This window comes from Rhinoraja longicauda, chromosome 28 (assembly GCF_053455715.1).
Source record: "Rhinoraja longicauda isolate Sanriku21f chromosome 28, sRhiLon1.1, whole genome shotgun sequence".
NCBI lineage: Eukaryota > Metazoa > Chordata > Chondrichthyes > Rajiformes > Arhynchobatidae > Rhinoraja > Rhinoraja longicauda.
In genome coordinates, this window is record NC_135980.1 from 7,646,495 (window position 1) to 7,674,386 (window position 27,892).

At 42.7% G+C, this 27,892-nt stretch overlaps 1 protein-coding gene across 1 annotated transcript; it reads right to left on the minus strand.

Moving 5' to 3' along the window:
• Positions 1-1,116: 1,116 nt before the first annotated feature.
• spmap2 (sperm microtubule associated protein 2) lies at positions 1,117-27,710 on the minus strand. The gene is made up of 8 exons (XM_078424075.1): positions 27,582-27,710; positions 24,857-24,900; positions 22,889-22,912; positions 19,897-19,963; positions 11,696-11,718; positions 6,047-6,113; positions 5,454-5,580; positions 1,117-1,320 (listed from the first exon to the last, which is right to left on the minus strand). Exons 1-8 carry the CDS (start codon positions 27,626-27,628, stop codon positions 1,309-1,311), a joined length of 411 nt encoding a protein of 136 aa, XP_078280201.1. The 5' UTR covers positions 27,629-27,710; the 3' UTR covers positions 1,117-1,308.
• Positions 27,711-27,892: the final 182 nt, after the last annotated feature.

The following is a 27,892-nucleotide window of genomic DNA, read 5'->3' on the forward strand; positions in this document are numbered from 1 at the left end:
GGTGGTCTAGATGTATTGGTGAAAATATGATGGAGGATAGTCTACTTAAATGTTATCAAATTTCCATCATGTATAATATAGTACAAATGATCAATAGAAATGGAACAGCATCTCATATTTCGCTTGGGTAGCTTACAACCCAGTGCTATGATTATTGACTTAACTAACTTCAAGTAACCCCTGCATTTCCTCTCTCCATCCCTCCCCCACCCAAGTCACACCAGCTTCTCGTTCTTACCGAGCAAACAGCTGACAATGGCCTGTTTCCTTTATCAGTTACTTTTTTTGCTTATCTTTCATTCATTTGATCAATATCTCTCTACACCACCGTCTATATCTCTCGTTTCCCTTTCTCCCAACTCTGTCTGAAGAAGGGTGTCGACCCGAAATGTCACCCATTCCTTCTCTCCAGAGATGCTGCGTGTCCCACTGAGTTACTCCAGGACTTTGTGTCTATCTTTGGTTTAAACCAGCATCTGCAGTTCCTTCCTACACATGAAGGATGAATAAATTACAAGCCTTCCACCTAGATTTAAGTACAAAGAGGGATATTCAATGTACAGAAGAATCTCTTCCAATTTAAGATTTATAAAGTCCATGCAGCAGAGCCTGATTTATTGCCAGCCCATGAAGGCGGTAGTTTGGTACCATTGTTCATTCTATTACAATGGGCGGTGTACTTTTAATTTCTCTCTTCAGAACACTTCTCATTCATTAGGAAGCTGATGCACTACTTGGATGGTTTGTGCAGTGTCCCATGGTAGACGGCTTTGCATCATTTTTTTCTTGCCATCTAATGGGAATCTGTTTTCTCCATTTGAGCAAAAAAATGGTGCCAATTTGGTTGGCTTCCGGAATATTCTTTTATGCTTACTGCCCTTGATGGTAGTTTTAATTTCTTCAGATATGAAATGCTTTGTAATTGATGATAAAATGGTTTTGCATTGATCATCAATCCTTATCTTGCTAGCTTTTGAATTCCACTTCTTTGAAATGATTGGCTTCCAGGCATAGTTTTTAAAAAGTTTTTTTATTCCTGAGAAATTCTTTGATAGTAAAAGATCCAGAGTACACAATTTTAAGAATAAATACACTTCATGGTATTTTCACCATTATTTCTAATTATCCATGTTAAGATACTTTCTTATTTCCTTTCAAACTAATGACATCTTTGTCTTTTCAGACCAGTGGCATTGTCTTGAATTACATCTCCAATTAAGGTCTTCATCCGCTGCTTATGATCTGTCACTGGTGTTCATAGTTCTTCGTTATGCTTTGCAGATCCTCGCAGAAATGCTTCAAGCCATCCTACTGGACAGGCTGTTAATATTACAAAAGATAAATGTTAGAGCACTGATGATGTTCTGCCAACTGGAACATTTAGTACAGCATTCCTATGAAATTACTCCATGGATTAAGTCTGTACTAATCTGTAATAATCTGATGATTTGCCATTGAAATAGAACACTAAAATAAATTCATTAATTTTACCGGAGTTGCTTCTGTGCCTGGACTGGTTATGTACATATTAGCACATTGGCCTTGTTTAATATTTTTAAATGCCACTCCTAGACATCCCAATTTGCAGATATGATATTCACCATATTCCTGATGATATACATGGTTGCTTTCATCCTTTTCACCACCATGGCCACACTCTCATTTTGCTACTACCATTGGGAAGGTATAGGAGTCTGAAAACGGTGGCCACCATGTTCAAGGTTCTTCCCACAAACCATCAAGCTCTTGAACATTGCACAACACTAAGCTCACATCATGATCTTCTTTGGAATGTTGCACTACAAACTTTGGCCTTTGCACTATTATGGTTATCTAGTCTTACAGTTATTAATTTACTGTATTTTTTATTCTTATATATTATCTCTGCGTCACTGCGTTTACTGGCCTGTAGAGCTGCAGCAAATAAGAATTTCATTGTTGTGCTGTCAGTACATAAGACAATTAAACATTCCCTCTTGACTCTTGGGACTGGTAGTTTGCACTGATGGCACTATGACTTTGACATCAGCAGATCCTAATCCAGAAAACTTGCTGTGCTTTGTTTTCCCTCCATGTCGCATGGTAATTGAAGACTCCAAATATGGATACGCCAATGTTTATAATAGACATATTCCTCTTAAGCTGCTAAAGCTTCAATTCTTCAGCAACTTTTGACTGGCTGTTTAGATAGGCACTTCATTTTAGTTACATTGCCAGGCATTTGAGCTACTAGGAATATAATTGGGCAACGTGTGAATGTGTCAACAATGTTTTAATTCCTGATTAACATGTCGCTTTTCTTCAGACCTTGTTTCTAAAGATTCACCAGATTGGTTGCTGGGACGGTGCTCCAGTCACATGAGGAGGATTGAGTTATGTTCATTGAGATTTAGGAGAGATTACCTCATGGAATGTATGACATTTTTTGATGGTTTGATTGGGTAAATGTGAGGAGGATGTTTTTTTTTTTTAAGTAAGGAATCTAGAACTAGGAATCATAGTCTCAAAAAAGGGGTAGATCATTTTGGACTGAAATTCTGAGAATGGTGCATCTTCAGAGTTCTCTGTCTGAGGGAAGGATGAAAACCCAGCCAGTGAATGTGTTTATCATAGTGAAGAGTAATAGATGGGTAGAAAGGAACTGCAGATGCTGGTACATACTGAAGGTAGACACAAAGTGCCGGAGTAACTCAGCAGGTCAGGCATCATCTCTGGAGAAAAAAGATGGGTGACATTTTGCATCAGGTAAGGGGTGGGGAAGCGAAAAGGAAAAAAAAAGGAATATCTATAATAAGGCAGAAAGCCAGATAAATAATGACAGAAGACATGATAGAGTTGCCCGTCTGTAGGGAGTTTGGACGTTCTCCCACGACCTACGTGGGTTTTCTCGCACACTACAAGAGACATACAGGTTTGTAGGTTAATTGGTTTGGTATAATTGTACATTGTCCATACTGTGTGTAGGATGGTGTTGCTGTGCGGGGATTGCCGGTCAGTGCGGACTTGGTGGGCCGAAGGGCCTGTTTCCGTGCTGTATCTCTACACTGAACGAAACCAAAAGTTGGATGAAAGCGATTGATAAAGGCAATACTGAATAATAAAAGCTAATCTAATCCAAATTTTATTCTCTTCAAATTATTATCAATTCCCCCCACTTAGCCTATCAATCCACACATCGTTTGGGATGTGGAAGGAAACCGGAGCACCGGGGGAAACCCACGTTGTCACAGGGAGAATGTGTAAACTCCACACAGACAAAACCTAAGATCAGGGTCTCTGGCATTATGAAGCAGCGGCTTTACCAATTGTGTCACTGTGCCGCCCTAACAAATAAATGAATTGACAAAAGTAATGCAGAGGACAAATTCATGGAATACATTGAAGTAACACTCCGAGAACAAATTAGATTCAAAGGTGTAATGGTACATCATAAAATGATAATTCTCAGTAAATGTGTTTTACAGTGGGAAATAAACCGTCACAAGAATTGATCCATCTGTAGCTAACTAACGAGGTCAGGGATAGTATTGGATTAAATTACTTTTATTTTCACTTATTTTCACATGAGGATTGCATGGGTTTTGGATATCAATAAAAGTCACCATAAAGATAGGATAGAGTAGAAGAAAATGCATATATTTGGAATTCAAAGAGGCGTTCAATAATGTGCTACACAAAAGGTTGCTTAATAAAATGTATCGTGGACAATAAATTAGCAGTAATAGGGATTGGTAAAGTCAGAGAAAAAATAAATTGGTAATTTCCAGTTTGGCAGGCTCTTCTCTGTGGAGTAACACTTGCTAAGTAGTCTTATATATTGAAGTCAATGATATTGATTGTAAATGAATACATTGAGGTTATTATTTCCAAGGTTGCTGACAGTACAAAATTAAGTGGGAAAGTAAGCCAGAGATAAAGATAGGAGAGGTTTGTTAAAGAAGATGTCCAATGGAATACTATGTCGAGAAATGTCAAGCCATTCACTTTGAAAGAAATAATTTAAAATTATTAGAATGGATTAACTGTGGCATTCAGATACAGAGTTGCATATACAAACACAAAACACAGTGCACCACAGTGCACCACAGGTAGAGTGCCACTGTCTGTGTGGAGTTTGCACGTTCTCCCTGTGACCTTGTGCTTTTACTCTGGGTGCTCCAATTCCCTCCCACATAACAAAGACGTACAGGTTTGTGGGTAAATTGGCCTCTGTAAATTGCCCCTCGTGTGGAGGCAATGGATGAGAAAGTGGAATAACATGGTATTAGTGTTAACAGACGATTGATGGCTGGTGTAGACTCAGTGGGCTGAAGGGCCTGTTTCCATGCTTTATCTCTAAACTCTACCTGGAATATGAAGAAGATAAGTTTGCTTTTATTGCAAGGGGACAGTATTATGGATACTTTTGATACCCTTACCAAAGTAAGGAAATCTCTGCCTAATAGGCAAAGCAATAAAGGTTATCAAAATGTGACTGGTCAGATGAAGGGGTCGACACTAACAAATGGAATGCTATTCCCTTGGTGCCCATTGGATTCAGTTTTACCAGAGGTCCTCGATACCCCATTCATTCAAAGGATGCCTTGATGTTAACAGAACGTGCTCCAAAACAGGAGCATGTGTCGGCCACTCAGCTCTTAAGCCTGCTCCACCATTCAATAAAATCACCGCTCATATTTCTTTTAGAGATACAGCGTGGAACCAGGCCCTGCGGCCCACTGAATCTGCCCCGACCGACGATCACCCCATACAATAACACTATGCACGAGAGAATTTACAATTTACAGAAGCCAATTAATCTACAATCCTGTGAGTCTTTGGAATGTGGGAGGAAACCGGAGCACCCAAAGAAAACCCACGTGGTCACAGGGAGAATGTACAAACTCCGTACAAACGGCACCCGTAGTCAGAATCGAACCCTGGTCTCTGACGGTGTAAGGCAGCAACTCTACCGCTGCACCACTGTTCCGCCCTAAAGGTCTCTTCACTTGTTCTGTACCAATTCTCCACAGCCCTCAATTCCCTGATCTTCAAATATTTATCTACTTTCTTTTTAAATTGCCAAAATGATTTAGATTCCAGGGGGGAGAATTCCAGAGATTCACTGCCCTGGATGTGTCAAGGACAGTCTCTCTCACTTCACCTCTGGGATTTACTTTTATTTGAACTAAACCTAAAGTCAAGTTGCCCTAGTTCCAATGCTAAGGAACAGCTGCTTGGCAGCATTGTGGACCATGGCTTCCAGTGTTTAGCTGATGATTGAGAGTTGACCGATTGGATGGGAATAAGTTAGACTCGAATTGTCCTGCTTTTTTGTAAACAGTACATATTTGGGCAATTTTCCACATGGTCAGGTACATTTATAACAACTTATATGACAACGTTTAAAGCACTTCATGGTTAGTGTATAATCAGCAGTTGCGATAAAATTAAATCAAGATGTGTGCACATACCATTATATGAGAAGGACGATCGCCTTGCCAATCCTTGTGGAATTGTTTTGGTTTGGCTAATTCACTGATTCTGGAAGAGGGTCTTGCTTTCAGTGTCGCAGATTTCAGATGCCACTCAGGCGATGATCTACGTCATAAACACTTGTGTTAGCTTGTGTATAACATAACGTATTTAAATCTTTATAGATGTCATTGGTTCTACCATTTCTGTGCAAATTCTAAGTGTTAGCATATGCACACAATGTTGAGATGCATCTTAAGGAAAACTGTGTGGTGGAATGCCAATGTATGTGTTTAGTGATGAATTTCAACAAGCCTCTGTATCGTTGGTGGAGTGTAAATTTTTTCTCAATGGACGGGGGGATGTTATTCATTGGTTTCCAGAAAATATTTGATAAATCACCTATTATTCTTTATTTCTCTCCCAGTTGGACTCCCAGGGTTAAGGATGATTTGCCTCTACTCCAGTTCTGACTGGGAGATGTCTGTGCACATATTCATTTAGCATGTGGTGGCCTTTGCCACTCTGTGACCTTGCAGAAATAATCAGAACCAGGAACTACCATTTCCTTCTAAACGATTGAAAGATATACCTGTTTTCATTGTAACGAGCAGTTTGCTTTTTGGGTTCACTGAGATAAACGAATCTTGGTACTTCCGCTGAAGGAAATAAAATTATACAATTAAGTGAAAATAACAGGCTTTCACTTCTGCCATTCCAGTTCATTCAACAATATTTACATAATACCAGGTGAATGAAATTGGCCCTGGATGTTGAATGGTTATATGCTATTAGTCTTTTTGTGCTTTCACAATAAACTCCTTCTGGCTTTGTCCTACCATGCAGTTAACAATGGTCTTTTCATGAATCATGCTGGTTTAGCTTTTTTGCCTAAAATGATAGAGTCATGGCATCGTACAGCATAGAAAGAAGCCCTTCAGCCCAATTTGTCAATGTCGATCTAGTCCCATTTGTCTGTCTTTGGTCAACATCCCTCCAAACTTTTTCTGTCCATCTCGCTGTCTAAATGCCTTTTAAATATTGTTATTATACCTGCCTCAGCTACCTTCTCCAGCAGCTCATTCCATACACCCATCACCCACCATGTGAAAATGTTGCCCCTCAGATTCCTATTAAATCTTTCCTCACCTTAAATCTGTGCCCTCCAGTTTTTGATTCTCCTATCCTGGGAAAAAAAGACTCCTGTGCATTCAACCCTGTTTATTCTCTTGCTCTCCAACCTACCATGAATATTTCTTTTCTTCTGTCCTACTCTCTCCTTTCTATGGATCTTAAACCTTCCCTGTTTTCTAACATTTCCTTGTTTTGAAGAAAGACCATTGAGCTGAAACATCATGTTTCTTCCTGCACACATGCTGCCTGACCTGCTGATTATTTTAAATATTTTCTGTTTTTGTTTCACTTGCATAAATGATTGTACCGAAATGAGGAAAATAAATGTTTTCACTTTGTTTCTTTGAGTCAAAGGTTATGGGGAGAAGGTAGGCGAATGGGGTTGAGAGGAAAAAATAGATTGGCCATAATTGAATGGCAGAGCAGACTCGATGGGCTGAATGGCCTAACGCTGCTCCTATGTCTTATCGTTTTTTATTGAAATCAGAAGCTGTAGTTCTTGTTGGGTACCTTGCATAGAAAGAGGAAGGTAAGCCTGTTGAAGTTATCAGCACCTCTTGTTAATCTTAAACAGATTCCCCTTATATAAGCAATGAGGTTCATTTTCCCTAGATGCCCAAAGCTAACAGAACATAGAGCAGTACATTACAATAACAGTCCCTTTGGTCCACAATGTCCATGCCGAACACAATGCCAAGCTAATCGAATCACCTCTGACTGCATATCATCCACATCACCTCTAATCCCTGCATATCAATGTGCCTATCCAAAAAAACTCTTAAATTACATTATTGTATCTGACTAACCACCATCCTTAGCAAAGTGTTCCAAGCACCCAGTGCCTCTGTGTAAAAAAACCTGTCCCGCACATCCCCTTTAAACTTTGACCCTCTCGCCTTAAAGAACCACCCTCTAGTCTTTGTCGTTTCCACCCTGGAAAAAGGTTCTGACTGTTTACCCTATACCCCACTGGTCCAGAACCAGGGGCCACAGTTTAAGAATAAGGGGTAGGCCATTTAGAATGGAGATGAGGAAAAACGTTTTACAGTCAGAGAGTTGTAAATCTGTGGAATTCACTGCCTCAGAAGGCAGTGGAGGCCAATTCTCTGAATGCATTCAAGAGAGAACTAGATAGAGCTCTTAAGGATAGCGGAGTCAGGGGGTATGGGGGGAAGGCAGGAACGGGGTACTGATTGAGAATGATCAGCCATGATCACATTGAATGGTGATGCTGGCTCGAAGGGCCGAATGACCTACTCCGGCACCTATTGTCTATTGTCTATTATGCCTCTCATAATTGTATATACTTCCATCATGTCAGGCTCTGATGCTTCAGAGAAAACAATCCAAATTGTCCAACCTCTCCTGATAGCCACTACCCTCTAATGCAGGCAGCATTCTGGTAAATTTCTTCTGCACCCTCTCCAAAGCCTGCACATCCTTCTGTAATAGGGCAACCAGAATCTTAACGCTCTCTTCACACTCATTGTCTCTGTCCTCTGGCTTAGTACCCCATGTTCCAACAGCCAGCCATCTCCTATGTTTCGATCAGAAACATTGCTTATCTATTCCCTCCACAGATGCTGCCTGACCCACTAGGTTATTATCAGGTGTATCGAGGTACGGTGAAAATGCTTTTGTTGCATGCTAACCAGCCAGCGGAAACACTATACTTGATTACAATTGAGCCATTCACAGTGCACACTGTGCTGCACTAAGTTACTTTATTTTGTGTTTTACTACAAGTTCTCTTCACTCTACCACTGATACTTTCAATGTGGATGACCCTTCTCCTGATTCATCAAAATAGAACTTTTTTATTCAACTTGGCTCATCAAAATCTCTTTCAATTAAAAAACGATCTGTTTTCTCTGCTGGCATGTTTGTTGCTTATGGAGTCTTTGTGTTATACAGCGCAGAAATGGTCCTTCAGCCCACTGTGTCCATGCCGCCCATTTTGCGCATCTATATTAGTCTCATTTGCCCGCATTGCATCTGTATCCTTCTTGAGGCCTGATCTTGTCCTCTGGTCGAACTCTCAGCACATGGTGTATTTTGTGGAGCTCACAGTCCCTTGGGAGGATGCTGTGCAGGAAGCCTTTGAAAGAATGAAACTGCGCTACACAGAGCTTGCAGCGGAGGCAGAACAGCGGGGCTGGAGAGCAATGATCTGCCCGGTAGAAGTTAGATGTCGAGGATTTGTGGCAACATCTACCGTAAGACTGATGAAGGACCTGAGGATCAGCGGACAAGCCCTACGCCAGGCTATCAAGGAAACATCACAGGTGGCAGAGCGGAGTAGCCAGTAGCTCTGGCTGAAGAGGAAAGACCCCATCTGGTCTCACAAATAAGCCGGCTAGGCAGATGCAGAGAGGGGTGGTTCTGGGACGCCAGAATGCACTGCTGAGCCTACTGGAGACGTCGTGGGTCCAATCAGCGAAACGTCGATGAAAGTAGGTGCCCACTTGATAACCCCAATCACGTGTCTGCCCAGCCTTTCTCAACACCGGAGGAGCATAGGTGAGTGCATAAGCCTCCCATCACCACCGGGAGCAAGTTGACATTTGGCACTTTGGATTTCTAACATCTTGTCCTGTGTATTTGGAAACAACTACTGCATATTTAAGTGCCTACCTCTCAGATGTAGTGATTATATCTGAATCCACTGCCTCCTCAAGCAACATGTTCCAGATATCAACATCTCTGTAAAACACTTACCCCTCAGATCTCCTTTAAAACTTCTTCCTCTCACTTACATGCTCTTTTATTATAAACCATGGGAAACTGATTTTGACTATCCACCTTATCTATGCTTTTCATAATATTGTGTATTTCTATCAGGTCACCCCTTGGCCTCTGTCACTCCAGAAGCAATAAGCATGGCTTATTCAATCTCTCCATGTAACTAAAGTCTACCAATCCAGACAATATCCTGGTGAATAGAAATAGTCTCATAATCTTTGTAGCTGAAAGTTATTATCTCTGGCACATCTGTTTCAATCCATGCAGCACCTTGCTCATGATTATCTTATCATTGCTTGCAGAAGGCATCGCAGCCTTTCAGGTTTCTCTTTGCTAGCATACCGTAAATGGCAGCCTCCTTTTTGCTTCCTGTCGATCTGCCTTTTGCATTTTTCCTGTTAAAATAGGATTCAGATTTTAGAGTTGAAACGTTTGTAACCATATCTATTCAATATAGAAAACAAATAAGGTAACTCTGATAACCTTGACCATTGCTTGCTAAGAATCTGTGGGAGGTGAGGTGGGATTGATAAATATTATCCATATCCCTCCAATCCCTGCATATCAATGTTCCTATCCAAAAGCCTCTTAAATGCCATTATTACACCTGACTCACGACCACAGAGAATGAAAGGCCTCTTTCTAATTGCTCTCTGCAGCCCATCGATGACTTGCTGACTTGCTTGTATTTCCTTCTTAGTTGCTTGTTGGATCTGTCTGCAAAATGGACCTCAAACTCAAAGAGACCTCTGCACTTTCAGAGGGAAAAACTGTTTCGGATAGCATAGTCTAGTCAAGAATCAAAAGTGTTTTATTGTCATATGTCCCAGAAAGAACAATGAAATTCTTACTTGCAGCAGCACAACAGAATATGTAAACTGTATATGTAAATTGTGGAACTACAATGGAGGCTTTATGCTTGTGGCTTCATTATTGAATGATTATCTTGGAGCAGCACAGTGGCGTAGACACAGAGCCTTACAACGCCAGAGTCCCAGGTTCAATCCTTACTACAGGTGCTGTCTGCACAGAGTTTGTATGTGCTGTCTGTGACCACGTGGGTTTTCTCCGGGTGCTCCAGATTCCTCCCACACTCCAAAGACATATAGGTTTGGAGATTAATTAGCTTCGGTAAAAATGTAAATTGTGATCATTGGTTGGCATGGATTCGGTGGGCCAAAAGGCCTGTTTCTGTGCCCTATGCCCTATTTATCTGTCACCTATGCCCTCTATTTATCTCAAAAGTTTAAAGTAAAATCTATCATGTTCTTTAGCATTAAGTGTTCACAACAATGACCTTTTCCTATCCTTTTTTTAGGCAAGCTAGTATATCTTTTCTTGGACCATATTACCTGAGTTTTTAGTCTAGAAATTCTCACATAGTAAACAAATGATATGTTAACTGATATGTGTTTAATTCCATTTCCAAAATTTGGTTCCATTGATTTCAAAGTTCAGAAATTAACCAAATGGTATCATGCATTTAGAGTTTGTAACTAAGTGCAATTTCTAATTTCATCTTTGACGGGCCTTTTATATAATCCACCTCCAGTTCATTTGGCTACCTTTACAATTCGGGATCCTAAACAACCTTGCTGAATAGATTCATAGAATCATAAAGCATGGAAACAAGCCATTCAACCTAACTCATCCATGTTGAACATGATGTCCCACCAAAGCTAGTTCTATTTGCCTGTGTTTGATCCATATTCCTCTAGACCTTTCCTACCTGTCGAAATATATTTAAATGTTGTTATTGTACCTGTCTCAATTAGTTCTTCTGACAGCTCGTTCCATATGTCCATCACCCTCTGTGTGAATAAGTTGCCTCTCACCTTCCTTCTAAATCTTTTCTGTCTCACCTATGCCCTCTATTTTTTAATTCCTCAATCATGGGAAATTACTGCACATTCACCCTATCTATTCCCCTCATAATTTTATGCAGGATCACCCGTCAAGCTCCTGTGCTCCAAAGAATAAAGCCCTAGTCTGCCCAACCTCTCACTACAGCTCAGGCCCTTGAGTCCTGGCAATATCCTTGTGAATTTTCTCTACACTCTTTACAGGCTAATGGCCTCTATCCTAACTAGTAGGGTGACCAAAACTGAACACAATACTCCAATGGGGTGCATTTGCACAACACCCCAACACTCCAAGTGCAAGATTGAAGTATTAAGTGAACTCCAACATATTTCACTTCAAATAAATATATATATGTGTGTGTGTGTGTGTGTGTGTGTGTGTGTGTGTGTGTGTGTGTGTGTGTGTGTATGTATATATAATATATACACACAAATGTACATAAAACTGATAATATACTGATAATATACAGAACATATACACTATGAAAGAAAATATTTCCTACCTGCCCGCTGTCTTTGACTTGCCCTGGAAAAGAATTGTAAATTTAATTAACAATTGAAGTAAATGCAACTGGTAGAACTGCTGCCTAACTGTATCAGGCATCTGGGTTCAATTCTGACCTTGGCTACTGCTGCATATCATATCATATCATATATATACAGCCGGAAACAGGCCTTTTCGGCCCACCAAGTCCGTGCCGCCCAGCGATCCCCGTACATTAACACTATCCTACACCCACTAGGGACAATTTTTACATTTACCCAGCCAATTAACCTACATACCTGTACGTCTTTGGAGTGTGGGAGGAAACCGAAGATCTCGGAGAAAACCCACGCAGGTCACGGGGAGAACGTACAAACTCCTTACAGTGCAGCACCCATAGTCAGGATCGAACCTGAGTCTCCAGCGCTGCATTCGCTGTAAAGCAGCAACTCTACCGCTGCGCTACCGTGCCGCATAGTTTGTGTGGGTTTCCGCTGGGTGCTCTGGTTTCTTCCCACATACCACAGTAAGCAGATTTGTAGGTAAATTGGCCTTTGTAGAATGCCCCTAGTGTTCAGTGAGTGGATGATATCATGTGGGATATCATTGAGCTGGTCTGAATGGCTGATCGTGGACTCGGTGGGCCAAAGAGCCTGTTCCTTTCAGTCAATCAATCAAGAGTGGTCAAGTGGGTTTAATTGTTAATGTGCTGAGAATATAACAATGAAATTCCTACTTGCAGCAGCACAACAGGCCTGTAAACACAATACTCATAGATAGCATATAATAAACAAAACAAAAATCAATTAGTAATCCCAATAAAGGCGCAAAAAAAGCCCAAAATCCTTAGTGAAACCAAGACCGTCCAAACTTCATAGCTTTGTGTTTTGTAGTGTTCAAGAGCCTAATGGTTATTGTGCAACTGCCAGGTTCATGGTGCTGAATCTGTTCATTATCTCTGTGGCTGAACCTCCCCATGCGATCCCATCTAATTGATTATATTCTTGGGGAAGTCAATCTTATGTAACTGAGGCCAATGGAACACAAATTCTTTTCATTTCCTACTCATCCAAGGGAATTACTGCATATATTTACTTCTCCTTTATTTCTGCTCACAATGCAAAGTACATGGAACGGAATAGAATACTTTATTGTCACATGTGACAAAGCACAATGAAATTCTTTGCATGCATACCCAAGGTATACAAATAGCAGCTACCTATGGCGCTGACATAGTTACAAAGTACGCTGACTCCTCCTTAGTTCTTCCCCCCCCCCTCCCCCACAACGGGTCCCCCTTTTTTTCTCCCCCCACCCCTCCCCCACAGCAGTTCCCTCATGCCGGGTCCTCCATTGTTCTCCCCCCTCACCCTCCCTCCCTCCCCATTGTCCATTGTTCTCCCCCCTCACCCCCCCTCCATGTCCATTGTTCTCCCCCCTCACCCCCCCTCCCCATTGTCCATTATGCTCCCCCCTCACCCCCCTCCCTCCCCATTGTCAATTGTTCTAACCCCCTCCCTCCCCATTGTCCATTGTTCTCCCCCACCCCCCCTCCCCCATTGTCCATTGTTCTCACCCCCCTCCCTCCCCATTGTCCATTGTTCTCCCCCCTCACCCCCCTCCCTCCCCATTGTCCATTGTTCTCCTCCCTCACCCCCCTTCCCCATTGTCCATTGTTCTCCCCCTCACCCTCCCTCCCTCCCCATTGTCCATTATTCTTCCCCCCTCACCCCCCACCCTCCCATTGTCCATTGTTCTCCTCCCTCACCCCCCCTCCACATTGTCCATTGTTCTCCCCCTCACCCCCCTCCCCATTGTCCATTGTTCTCACCCCCCCTCCCCATTGTCAATTATTCTTCCCCTCCCCCCCTCTCGGCGGTCCCCCCACACTCTCATCGACTGCCGACCGCGGGTCAACCCACGAGGCTTGGCCGCTGCCGAGGCCCCACCGCTGCCCCTGAGGCCCCACTGCCACCACCAAGGTCCCACCTGGGAGCCTAGGCTCCATTGCCGCCACCGAGGCCCCATCTTGACATTTAATGGTTGCATCGACTTGCCAAGTCTTTTTTTTCTCATTATTAAATTTACATCTAAGATTTCCTTCAGAAATTAAACCTCTTAAGTTACTGTTTCTGGTTAATTCTTTTTCACTCATTCCAAATCTTCGAGATAGTAGCCCAATGAAATTAATCTTCAAGTTGCAAATCAATCTAATTAATAACCTTAAAATAATTTGATTTGATGATAAGCTCAAGCAATGATTGTGTTTGGAAGGAAGGATGGGTCAGGACCAGAGAGGGGGATAAATGACTTGATTCAGTATGAGTTGGTTTAATACATTAAGCCTTTTATTAGAGAACTCTGAAATGAATGCCAGAAATTGATAAGCCCTGATAATATTTTGCATATAATTCTCATTTTTTAGTTCCTGAAAGATTATTTGGATATTGATAATATTGTACCATTAACCCATTCCACTCCTTATTTTTGATGCTTCTAAAAGGAGTATTTTGTATGAACATACTCTGAGAAGAATAGCCTGCAGAATTTTGAAAACTAGGCTAAATGTTTCAGACTTTCTGTACAAAATGCCTAGTATTATCTTATGTCTTTCCTCGGTTTGTGTTTTGCTCAAGATTCCCCCATCTTCAGTTTCTTGAAGATAGAGGAATTTTCTCCTTCTATTGGTCTCTGCTGCTCTATTTGTGGTTTACATATTTCAGCTAACGTTGCATCATCTAATTAAAGGCTAACAAATTGCAAATGCAGCGAAACGATTGGTGGAGTCTCTTAGCACAGAAACTGAGAACTTTCCCTTGTTCCAAAATGGTATAATTGAAAATATTAACCGTTTAAAAATGTAAAGAGAAAATGCAGGCCACCATCTATTGGGAGAGAGTGTTTCAGATTGAAGTTCTTTCACTACAATGAATCTGGGAACAAGTTTGTTCTTGGACCTGGAGGTCATTGTTTTCAGGATCCTGTACCATCTTCCCACTGGTGGTAATGAAATAGGAGCTTGGTCAGGGTGGTTTGGGTCCTTGAAGATATTGGTGGCCTTTTTTGAGACAGAACGTCCAGTAAATCCCTTTAATGGTAGGGAATGGACTGGGTAGTGTCCACCACTTTCTGTAATCGCCTTTATTTCTGGGCATTTGAAACAGGCTGCCATGTAATATGTCTCTACCTGAAGTTTGGAAGAGTGTTCATCGACATACCAAATCTCCTAATTCTTTGACCAAAGTTGGAAGTTCAGCTTAGGGGGCAAATAGGAATCTAACGTTTTACACAACCGCTGTGGAAATGGGTGGAACTGTAAGGTGAGAACTGGTTTAATCATATATAATAGCTTAGTATGGGCATACAACTCCTGAGTCCACATTTAACTGCACATAGACTGAAATACTTATAGTCTGTCAATACTGCAAAGAAATCTTAACAAGAATATTTCCATTCTTTCCATAACAGGACAAATGCGTGAGTTTACTTTTATCCCTCAAGCTCAGCCACCTATACAATTCCTTCATCCGATTCACCCGTCATAATTAAAGCACTCCTTAGAGAACCTTGTTTGCTATTTTCTTCACACAGGGTTATTCTCCTCCTATTCTCTGGAGTAGCAACATCCCAAACTTGTTTGTACAGGAAGTAGCGGCAGATGCTGGTTTATACCTAAGATAGACACAAAACGCTGGAGTAATTCAGCGGGTCAGGCAGCATCTCTGGAGAAAAGGAATTGGTGACATTTCGGGTCGGAACCTTTCTTCAGACTGAATCTTTTTGCCAATTTTCTGCATGCATTGGGAAATAACAGGGCTGTCAACAGGGCATCTTTTACTGAAGGAGATAAATTTCTAGTCAGCAATTTATCAAAGTTATACGTCATGGCACATTCATTCATAAATATATAATTTATATTACAAAAATTCCGAAAGACTGTTGATTAGTAACTTTCTTTTCTGCACGCTGAGTGAAAATGAGTTAAGGTAAGCAATGAAACAAACAGCATTGAGCATCTAAGTGTTTGTGAATAATGTTGATAGCTTAGGAAACATTTACCCGCTTCAACCAGATCTGAATTGTTTACAATGAGCAAAATAAAACTGCATGTATTTACCTCCGATTCCCCACGCTTGATTTCGTCATAACTTGGCTTTGGCTTAGCTAGTTCATGAATTCTGGGTGTAGGTTCAGCCCTCATTGTAGCAGGTTTCACGGGCCAAATGGCTGGTCTGTATTGCAAGCGAAAATGTCTGTTTTAACTGCAGTGCCGTGAAACCTCTAAAGAGTAAAGTATGCACAATTCCTTTCCACAATAAAACCACTGCATTAATTGATGCCATGAAAATCTTAAACTAATTTGTACTGTGTTGACAAAATTAATACAAGGGAATAGTAGCAAATTAGTAGAATGAGTGAAAAATTTACACATTAATTTCAAAACCATTAAGCTTGAAGTAAATTATTTAATTAAGAATAGTAGGAAGGAAACATATCCCTTGGAAAATAAGAGTGTAACTGTGGTAGAGGAGTTTGGGTTACGAAGAACAGATAATGAATCATTAAAACTGCAAACATTTCAGTGCTTATGTGCCGGTTGGTAAAACATTTTGTTAGATACTGTATGTTAAAGATACCAGGCTGTTTTCTCTCGAAAGCTGTGGGAAACAATTCAATTTCATGTCAACTTACAATTTATAAATGACAAGGTAATTGGCCGTTCACGGTGCCCTACATTTAGCTTTCATTGATCCTTTAAAGCAACAGAAAGAGGAACAGTGCCTGTAAAACTGTTCTTGTTGCAATGGAGATGCAGTTTCACATACACAGATGTCATCTGTTGTAGCATAAACAATAGACCATCATTACAGACTTACTGCACCACCTGGATGAATAGTACCTCAGAAAAACTGCGTTTCTTTCTACCTAGTTAAATTACAGATCAATGAAGGGCAGAAGGCATTAATTTACGGCTGCCCTGTGAGAGCAAGAAAATAAATCCAGTTTATTTACTGAGACTTTTCACAGGGTTGACAGCAAATTATATTGGTTGAAAGAACGCGTTATGTAATGAGCCAAAACAGTCACAATACACTTGGTGTGATGTCATATCACAGTCTGAAACAAGTACAGTTTACCTGTACCTGATCCAACAAACCATTACCTATCACATTTCACAAAATGCTGGAGTAACTCAGCAGGTCAGGCAGCATTTCAGGAGAGAAGGAATGGGTGACGTTTCGGGTTGAGACCCTTCTTCAGACCCGACCTGAAACGTCACCCATTCCTTCTCTCATGAGATGCTGCCTGACCTGCTGAGTTACTCCAGCATTTTGTGAAATAAATACCTTCGATTTGTACCAGCATCTGCAGTTATTTTCTTACACTACCTATCGCATTGATGACCACTTTCCTTCCTTGAACGGGCTGCAAATCTCTAAACTAAACTGATTTGGTCATGTTCCTTCCATGGAAATGTAGGCTATTGACCTCCATTTGGTCCCATTACATTTCTAGAGCATGTCCATCGTGCACCTTGTGGCTCAGAATGCCTCACAGTTATTATTGTTTGAAATATCCTCTAAATAATCTTATTGAATATTTCAGCATCATCTGATTTCACATTACATTCTCATTTGTAATGCCCTTCATGCGTGCGCAGTTGGAGGAGGGTTGCCATTTTGTGTTCAGCTCCGACCTCCCGCTCGACGCCCGATTGGCCCCGATCCCCACGTGGGGGGAGTGCCGATGCTCCCCGCTCTGATTGGTCGCCGGCGCATCCTGATTTGCTCCTGCCGTTCACCCCCACGTGGGTTCCATTGATTGGCTCCGACCTCCCGCTCGACACCCAATTGATCAGGCTCCCACGTGGGGGGGCACCGATGCCCCCTGCCCTGATTGCTCCCCGGCAAGTCCTGATTTGCTCCTGCCGTTCACCCCCACGTGGGTTCCATTGATTGGCTACAACCTCCCGCTCAACATCTTTATTTTACATAGGATCTTCAATTCCTTGAGATTCATTTCATTTAAAAACCCCCCAATATATTTTAAAGAAAGGGTGAGTGGGGTGGAGTGGGGGTGAGGGTGCTAGGCCAACACAGGAGAGGCTTTGGGTCCTCGGCTCGCTCTGGCTGCAGCTCTGGCGCCATGGGGCCGAGGTGAGTGGCACCCTCTCCCTTTCCCTGTCCCCCCTCGCCCGCCCACAGCCCCGGGAGACATTCCCCGCCGGGCCCCACATTTTTGGTAAAGACCTCAAATCCATCTCGGCCTCTTTATTTTACATAGCATATTTATTTCATTGAGATTTATTTTTATTTTTTTTAAAGCAATTTATTTTAAAGAAGAAACGCGATTTTCCCAAGTCACAATGGAAACCCTACGAGGAATGGGCCCAACGCTTTATTTTACGTAGGATCTTTATTTCATTGAGATTCATTTTATTAAAACAAACAATTTATTTTAAAGAAGAAACGCGATTTTCCCAGGTCACAATGGAAACCCTGCGAGGAACGGACCCCACAGGTCAACTTGGTCTAGTATATTACTAAAACTCTCATCTTGTTTATATATATTCAGATTTAGTATGTTATCGAAATAGAGCCAAAACGGTACATGATAGCGCAACAATTTTAGCACCTCCTTAATCACTATTGTCCTGTGGTTCAAATGGTTGTTCTATTTTAAAAGTTTTTCACTTTCTAAACTTTAAAAATCACCTTTTTCAAGTTTAAAAAAATCACTTTTCCATTTCCCATGGCTGTCAGCAGCGTTCGACGTCACAATGGGACCCGCCCGAGTGACGGGAGTGGGGGCTAATAAGGCAGGGGGGGGGGCAAATGCGCTCCCCCCCGCGGGAGGATGGCGCCGTCCAGGCGTGCCCCGCGCCTGACCTTCCTTCCGTGGTGCAGCTCGAGGGCAGAGGATCCAACAAGATGGCTGTTGCCATCTTCGCTGCCGATCTGCAGGAGAGGTTTTGGGTCCACGGCTCGCTCTGGACACAGCGCTGGCCGCACGGGGCCGAGGTGAGTGGCTCCCTCTCCCCCTTTCCCTGTCCCTCCTCGCCCGCCTACAGCTCCGCGGGACACTCCCCGCCCGGCAATGGGTCCACGGATCGTCAGTTGGGGGAGGGTTGGCGGGCCCGCAGGAGAGGTTTGGACCCAACGGGACCACTCCCGTCTTGTAATTCACCAAAAATCAAAGTGCTGGAGTAACTCAGCGTGTCAGGCACATCTGTGGAAGGAATCGACAGGTGATGTTTTGGGTCATTCTGACTGATTGAATGGGACGAGGCCTGGCAAGAGGCAGGTGGATACAGGTGAGGGGGGAGTGAATAATTGGCAGATCAGCGGTATAAAAGACCATTTAGATTGGAACTTTTGCTGAAGTTATGGCAGATAACCTGGAGTATTGTGTACAGTTTTGGTCTCCTAATCTGAGGAAAGACATTCTAGCCTTAGAGGGAGTACAGAGAAGGTTCACCAGATTGATCCCTGGGATGGCAGGACTTTCATATGAAGAAAGATTGGATAGACTAGGCTTATACTCGCTGGAATTTAGAAGACTGAAGGGGGATCTTATTGAAACATATAAAATTCTTAAGGGGTTGGAGAGGCTAGATGCGGGAAGATTGTTCCCGATGTTGGGGAAGTCCAGATCCAGGGGTCACAGCTTAAGGATAAGGGGGAAGTCTTTTAGGACCGAGATGAGAAAACATTTCTTCACACAAAGAGTGGTGAGTCTGTGGAATTCTCTGCCACAGAAGGTAGTTGAGGCCAGTTCATTGGCTATATTTAAGAGGGAGTTAGATGTGGCCATTGTAGCTAAAGGGATCAGGGGGTATGGAGAGAAGGCAGGTACAGGTTACTGAGCTGGATGATCAGCCATGATCATATTGAATGGCGGTGCAGGCTCGAAGGGCCGAATTGCCTACTCCTGCACCTATTTTCATTTAAAAAAATAATTCAAAGAATCCCAATGGAAATCCAAGCTATCCAGTGATCCTTACTCCTACTCTCAACATTTCATATTATATTCTTGTAAAATTAACAATTTGGGATGAATATCAGCTGCAATGAGTGCCACATCTTGTCCCATTCATTACCTTTTTGTAAGCTTTAAATATATCAAGAACCCACATCCTTAAATCTGCTTCTATCACCACAGATGTTACCTCAGCTGCTGAGTACTACTTGCATTTTCCCTTTACAGTGAACTATTTACCTGTTTGGTTGATACTTTTTATTGGGTTTTTTGTGTTCGCTGAGTTTGACGAATCTTGGTTCATTGCCTGAAGAAAATGAAATTGTTAACATCGGCAAAACCCTGGTGTGGTTTTATTAAGTAAGGAACTGTCAAGCGTGGTTATGTGATTCATTTGTGATTCATTGGAATGGACATTGGGGGTTTCTGCCACACTTTCACTAAGTCTCTGCAGTGGAGCTGGAGTATCTGCCAGGAAATTTCCAGCAATGCTCACCATCCAGAGACGCCTCATGCAAAATATACTTTGTGAGCATTTGGTTGATGAGAAGATGGAGCTTTTCAAAAAGAAGTTTGCTGAGATGTAGTCAATGGAGGGAGAGATAATAATAATAATAATAATGCATTACATTTATATAGCGCTTTTCATACACTCAAAGACGCTTTACAGGGATTTAAAGAACATAGGGAAGTGAATAAATAGATAAATAAGTAAACGAACAGAGAAAGGAGACAGAAGGTGAGGTGACCTTCAGTGGTTGAAGGCAGTACTGAACAGGTGAGACTTCTGTGATGTTTTGAATGTGGTGAGTGAGGAGGAGTCTCTGATGGTTTGGGGTAGTGAGTTCCATAGGGTGGGAGCAGCGATGGAGAAAGCCCTGTCCCCCCAGGATCTGAGTTTGGTCCGGATGGGGGGGGATAGGAGATTGGCAGCAGCAGAGCGGAGGGTGCAGGTGGGAGTGTGCCTGTGGAGGAGGTCGGTCAGGTAGGATGGGGCCAGGTTATGGAGGGCTTTGTAGGTCATGAGGAGGATTTTGTACTGGATTCTCTGGGGGATGGGGAGCCAGTGGAGTTTGTAAAGGACGGGAGTGATATGGTCATGGAATGGAAAAGAGGGTGCCGGTGGGATTGAAGGGAGCGTGGGAACAGGACCCCAGTAAGATTAAAACTTAGGGCGGCACGGTGGCGCAGCAATAGAGTTGTTGCCTTACAGCGCCAGAGACCTGGGTTCGATCCTGACAACGGCTGCTGTCTGTAAGGAATTTGTAGATTCTCCCCGTGACCTGCGAGGGTATTCTCTGGGCGCTCTGATTTCCTCTCACACTCCACAGGCATGCAGGTTTGTAGGTTAATTGGCTGATTAAAATTGTCCCTAGTGTGTGTAGGATAGTGTTAGTGTACGGGGATCGCTGGTCGGCGTGGACTCGGTGGACTGAAGGGCCTGTTTCCACGCTGTATTTCTAAACTAAACTAAACTAAACCAAAGATAGACACAAAAAGCTGGACAGTGGGACAGGCAGCTTCTCTGGAGAGAAGGAATGGGTGACATTTCAGGTCAAGACCCTTCTTCAGATTGGTTAGGGATAAGGGAAATGAGAGATATAGACAGTGATGTGGAGAGATAAAGCCCACGTTTGACCTGTTTTTACAAAATGTTAAATAGTCAGCTCGACATAGATTACCAAATCTACACCAAACCCAAGCATATCAGGAGCAGACGAGGGCATTTGATTCAATTCGAGATACCAGCTACCAAGACAGATGTGTATAGCAATTCATTCTTCCCTCACACAATTAAGGCATGGAATAGTCTTCACCCTACTATAGTTATTCGACCAGATGCAACTAAATTTAAGGTAGCTCTTCTTTTCCAAGAAGCCCTTCTTGCTTCAGTCCATACTCCGCCACCTCCAGTTTAAATTCCATTTGGAATATTTTGGAGGACCAAGAACCAAAAACCAAGAACAACGAATGAAAGATATGCAAAAAAGTAAGGATGATAAAGGAAACAGACCATTGTAAGCTGTTTGTCGGGTGAAAATGAGAAGCTAGTGCGACTTGGGTGGGGGAGGGAAAAGAGAGACCGGGACCAACTCCAACTAAACCAAACACCACAGGGAATATTTGTGATACAAAATGCCAAGCACTGTCCTGTTAGTGACTGACACACTAGTGTGAATCATTTGGCCAGTCTCACATGCCCAGATGACTAAAACTGATCAAAAAGATCAAGGGAACTCAAATTCGGTTCGTTGATATCATGTGGATGTTTTTATGCAACTTTTAGAATATAGAACACACCACTAGTACGCTCCAGGCACGCACCACCTCTGCGTAAATACTTTCCCTTTAAACTTTGCTCCCATCACCTTAAAGCTATGCTCTCTGGTCTTAGACATGCTAACCCTGGGAAAAAAGGTTCTTACTGTCTACCCTGTGCATGTCTCTGATAATTTTGTATTATTCTATCAGGTCTCCTGACAACCTCCGGCATTCCAGAGAAACCAATCCAAGTTTGTCCAACTCCTCCTTACAGCTCATACCCTCTAATCCAGGAAGCATTCTGGTAGACCTCTGTTAGGCCCACTCCAAAGCCTCCACATTCTTCTGACAATGGGGCAACCAGATCTGCATGAAGTTCTCCAAATGCAGCCGAAATGAAAGTCCTATGAAGCTGCATCAATTGATTTTAATTTGAGAAACCGAGGCTAACTCCAAATGCAGGCTGCTATCATGTCTGTGCAGGACAACAATGGAACAGGCTACATAATATATGGATGCTTGCTAATAAAGAAGAATTCTCAAAAGTGGGAAAAGTGTGTTTAATTTTAATTCACCGGGGCTCTGTTTCCCTCATTCTCTTTAATCTCACCATCTTTCCAACACTCCCTTTCATCTCACAAGGGCCCTGTTTCCCAAGGTCACTTAGATCTCATCAGGGCCCAGTTTCCCACATTTCCTTTAATCTCGCTGGATCCCTATTTTTCCCTCCAACCTCATTAAGGCCCTATTTCCCACACTTCCGAAGGATAGAGTACAAATAGGCAAGTTATTGATGATTTTTTTTTTCTGTGCTTGCAGCATATTGAAGGGCCAATATCCAATATCATCATTTCTAGTAACACTGGATGAGTTTTCTCAATTTGTGCTTTCCTTGCTTGCCTGTCTTCTTCAAGCAGAGAAGTTTACTTCACAAATTGTGTTTTAAATTGACAATTTAAAGATGTCTTACCTTCTCCACATGGCACGTAGAATTCTGTGTTAAAAATAACAAAACGATATGATTAGTTCCAACAAAACACAAAATGCTTTGGGAACTCAGCAGGTCAGGCAACATCCATGGAAGGAATAGGCAGGCGATATTTCAGTTTGGGCTTCTTCTTCAGTGATGGAGTACAGGTCAGAAAGCTGGAAAAGTGCAGCCGGGAAAGGACAAAGCTTGCAAGTGATAGGTGGATGCAAGTAGGGTAGTGGGGATGGTTAGCAGATGGGTGGAGTCAAGTGACAAAGGCGAGAGGTTAAAAGGAGACAAAAAGATGCCAGATAAAGAAAGAAGAGGAGGAGTGAAATGTAAAGCTGGTGGGTGGGATATTGGTGGAAGGGGAAGTGAAACGAGGGGGAATAAAAGGAAGTAATGGAGATGGGAGATGAGCATACAATGGGGAACAGGGACACTGAATTGGTGAAGATGGTGGGAGAAATGGGTGTGCATGGCTAGGGTGGGGGTCAGGAAAGGAGAAGGACATACAGAGGGAAAAAGAACAGAGTGACTGGAGTGGTGGGAAATGGTTGGTGAAATGGTTGGAGCGCACCAGAGTGGCAAGGAGGCCTGGGGGGTATTATTTGAAATTGGAGAATTCAATGTTCATGCCATTGGATTGCAATTACTTCCAATCTCGGGACATTCCATTGAACATGTGCTGACTACTTTGCGCCATTGGGGTAAGGCGTCTGGTTCTGTGTGCATGACTGTTCACCTATATCGCCGAAATTGGACTTGGGGTGTCCCCACTTTATGGGAGTTAAATGGGTCTTTCAGAGTAAAATAATTTTTGCACACCACCTAACTGCCCATTTGCTCAGGGAGACTCAGTAAAGTGTGAAGGCGTATGAAGGAGTTTGTTGCCGTAGAATTCCAGTGCCTGGCATTAAAATCCTGCAGAGAACCAAATGGATGCAATAAATTCCACCAGGATGAAATGATAGGGTTTTCATATGGGTTATGTGCACCCTTCTGCTTGTTTTCCTGCAGATTAACAGGAGTTCTGAGCTGCTGTCAAACACCAGAGATTGTTGTGAATGGAATATGCAGCCACTCTCTTCATCCGATCAAAAAGCCAACAGGTCGACAAAATACTGGAGTAACTCAGTGGGTCAGTCAGCATCTCTGGTGAAAATGAATAGGTGACGTTTCAGGTCAGAACCCTTCTTGCTGGCCTGACCTGCTGAGTTACTCCAACATTTAGTGTTTATTTTCGGTGTAAACCAGCATCTGCAGTTCCTTCCTACACAGAAAGGCGGGCAGGGTGGTGCAGCGGGAGAGCTGCTGCCTAACAGCGCATGCAGCACCGGAGACCCGGGTTCTATCCTGACTGCGGGTGCTGTCTGTATGGAGTTTGTACGTTCTCCCCGTGAATGCGTGGGTTTTCGCTGAGATCTTCGGTTTCCTCCCACACTCCAAAGACGTACAGGTTTGCAGGTTAATTGGCTTGGGTTTTGTATACTTGGTATAAGTGTAAATTGTCACTGTGTAGGCTTGTGTTAATGTGTGGGGGATCGCTGGTTGGTGCTGATTCGGTGGGCCTGTTTCCATGCTGTATCTCTAAAGCTAAACTAAAGGGCTGGCCTGTCCAGTAAATGGCAAGTTACTACAATCTTTAACTCCCAGACTTTTAACAGGTTACTGCCCCAGTACACCTTTAGCTTTGCCTCACGAAACATTTATAAATATTTTAATCTAAAACTTCAGGAGATATTCCAATTATCTGCTTTCAAAATAGTTTAATAAAGCAGAAATTTTAAACAGATGCAAAATAAGTCATGGATAAACCTTAAACATTATCTCCGTTTTGCTCTTCGTAGATTCAGCCTGACCTGTGTTCTGTTTTTTATTCCGGATTTTACAGCAGAAATATTCAGAAATATTTAGAATCAGATATGCAGTTTTTAAATTTACATCAAGATGTCTTGTGACACATACCAGTATTCCTGGATGATTTTTTCTTGCCTTTTCGATGTGGATGTCTGTCAAAAGAATAGTACAAATCTTAGTTGATAAAAACCGCTGACATAAAAATTAATGATAGACTCAAAATGCAGGAGTAACTCAGCGGGTCAGGCAGCATCGCTGGAGAATATGGATTGGTGATGTTTCGGGTCTGACCCTTCTTCAGACTTTGCCCACCTCTCTTTTCCAGCTTTCTCCCATCCATTCCATCAGTCATTCCAGCATTTTGTGTCCATCATCTGCAGTTCATTTTTATATGCATGGGACATTGAATATTAAAAAAATTAATGTTATCCTGTAGTGAGTCCACAACGAGCGTCTTTGTTCAAAGTCTTTATTCGAAGGTATTTGCAAACAGACTGCAGCTTTTGGACACACACTACTTAACTAGGTATTATAATCTAATCACATCTTTTCAGCTGGTCGCCAGACACAACTATATCCCGTGCTCCCGCATCTCGTGACTCGTTAGCCCAACCGAGGGTTCGAGACCCCCCCCCGCTAATCCGTATGTCCCTACAATCCTATTTATTTTAACCTCTTGGTAAAGCAGTAAACAATTACACAGGTTGATCAAACGTCGTCTGCCATTCCCTCCACAGATGCACCCGATCCCCTGAGTTCCTCCAGTACTTTGATTTTCACTCAGGCTTCCAGCACCTGCAGTCCCTTGTGTCTCCGACACAGGTTAAATGTTAATTTGTCACTATTACCGGCAGATTTTTCAAAAATATGAGAGTTCTGGTTGCCCCATTATAGAAAGTATGTGGAGGCTTTGGAGAGAGTACAGTAGAAGTTTACCAGAATAATGCCTAGATTATAGGCTATTAGTTATTAGAATCGATTGGAAAAACAATGTTTTCTCCAGAGCATTCGAAGCTGAGGAGAAACCTGATAGAATTTCATAAAATTGTGAGAGGCGTAGACAGGGTACAACTTTAAAGTCAGAACTTTTTTCGTCAAAAACTGGACAGCATAGCTTTAATGTGAGAGGGAGAAAGTTTAAAGGAGATATATGAGGCATATTCTTTTTATACAAAGAGTGGTAGGTGTCTGGAACATGCTGCCAGGGCAGTATGTTGGAAACAAACACAAAAGTGACGTTTAAGAGGTATTTAGATAGGGACACAAACACAGAGGGAATAGAGGGATATGGATCTTGTACTGGCTAATGGACTTCGTTTAGTTTGGCATCATGTAGACACAAGGAACTGTCGAAGCTGGTTCAGAAAGAAACACACCAACTGCTGGAGTAACTTAGCGGGTCAGGCAACATCTCTGAAGAGTATGGATAGGCAATGTTTCCGGTCAGGACCCTTCTTCAGGACTGGAGATCAGCACTGAAACTGTTCCATATTGATATCCCAGTTAGCTTTAAAAATCAGTCCAAGCCCCTTTGAATGTTTCAAATGTTAAGGGTTTGAAACCTTCAGAACTATTTCTACTCTCAATGCAACGTGAAAGTGATGTAATTTTCATCACATTACAATCATGTCTAAAGAAATAAAATGGAGACACAAGAAGCTGCAGGTGCTGGGATCTTGAGCAAAACACAAAGTGGTGGAGGAACCCGACCGGTCAGGCAGCATCTGTGGAGGAAATGGACAGACGACGTTTCAAGTCCCTTTTGCGGTCTGGGGATGGGGGCGTGGGGAAAACTGGAAAGGAGAGTATTGTGGTGAGACAAGGCCTGGCAAGTGAAAGATGGATACAGATGAGGGAAGGCGATTGGCAGATGGGTGGAGGTAACGGCAAAGGCTGAAGGTGAACAGGAAACAAAAGGGCATCAGATAAGGAAAGAAGACGAACACTGAAATGTAAAGTCAGAAAGAGGGATATGGGCTGAAGGGAACAGGGGAAGGGAAAAAGGGGATAAAAGCGAAACGTGGATGGGAAATATGACCCAAAATATATATCAGGTTAAATAGATAGACAGTTTTCTAATAATTGACAAGCTGATTGATGCTTTTCAAACTTGGACGCAGTGGGACATAAAATCACAGGACAAATAAGTAAGCAAAAAAACACGTTAGTTACTTTGGTTCAGTATTTGGGAAACAGTTTAGATCCACTCTGGAGGGAACTTGATGCCTTACAGTACTGTATCACCGATCGCTGAAATAAGAGCCGAACGCGTGTCTCTTTTACACATCGCACGACAGTTCTAGTGCGATTAATTGTGGCAACTTGCTAGAAAATGAACGAGACGGTTGGGGGGAGAAAAACTAAATTCGGATATAATCCCATCCTATTTTTTTTTCGAGAAATGAAAGCAGGTCCCGTTTCATCTTACATGCATGCTATTTATTTATGTATTTATTCGTGTTTATTTATCATTATTTTATATTATTATATATATATATTTAAAACATTTTACATTTATCAACATAAATGTTATTTATAAATCTTTGCTATTGTGAAGGGGGTGCCAAAAAGATTCTAATCATCCTACCGGAGGTATTTATTCACAAAATGCTGGAGTAACTCAGCGGGTCGGGCAGCATCTCAGGAGAGAAGGAATGGGTGACGTTTCGGGTCGAGACCCTTCAGTCTGAAGAAGGGCCGCGACCCAAAAGGTCTCCCATTCCTTCTCCCCTGAGATGCTGCCTGACCCGCTGAGTTACTCCAGCGTTTTGTGAATAAATACCTTCGATTTGTACCAGCATCTGCAGTTATTTTCTTATACTATCCATCCTACCCATCGCCGGCCACCGGGCAAACCGGGCCTTCGCTCTGAGTGTCCATTTGGGGCTGTCGGGGTGGGTGCAAGGAGTGTGGGGCAGCCGGGTGGGTCACGCTGCGTGGAGGTGCATCCCTGTCCGCCGCCTCCTGGGGACTGAGGGCGGTGGGGGGGGGCAGCGCGGCCACTTGCTACATGTGGCTGCCTAGCAACCGGGCAGACGCACCCGGGCTTGTTGCCGGGCAATGGACCGTGGACAGGACACCTGCGTCAGGTGTGGCGCCGCCGCTTGTGCACATGGGTGGGGCAGTCGTGGAGGACCAGGCAAC

Bases quoted from the DNA above. Each gene is read 5' to 3' on its own strand.
- spmap2 (XM_078424075.1), bottom strand. From the start codon at position 27,628: ATGGACACTCAGAGCGAAGGCCCGGTTTGCCCGGTGGCCGGCGATGG. The intron at 6,114-11,695 runs GTAGGAAATATT...TATTTCCTTCAG, and splicing joins AAGTCAAAGACAGCGGGCAG to CGGAAGTACCAAGATTCGTT. The intron at 5,581-6,046 runs GTATATCTTTCA...TTTATGACGTAG, and splicing joins GCTCGTTACAATGAAAACAG to ATCATCGCCTGAGTGGCATC.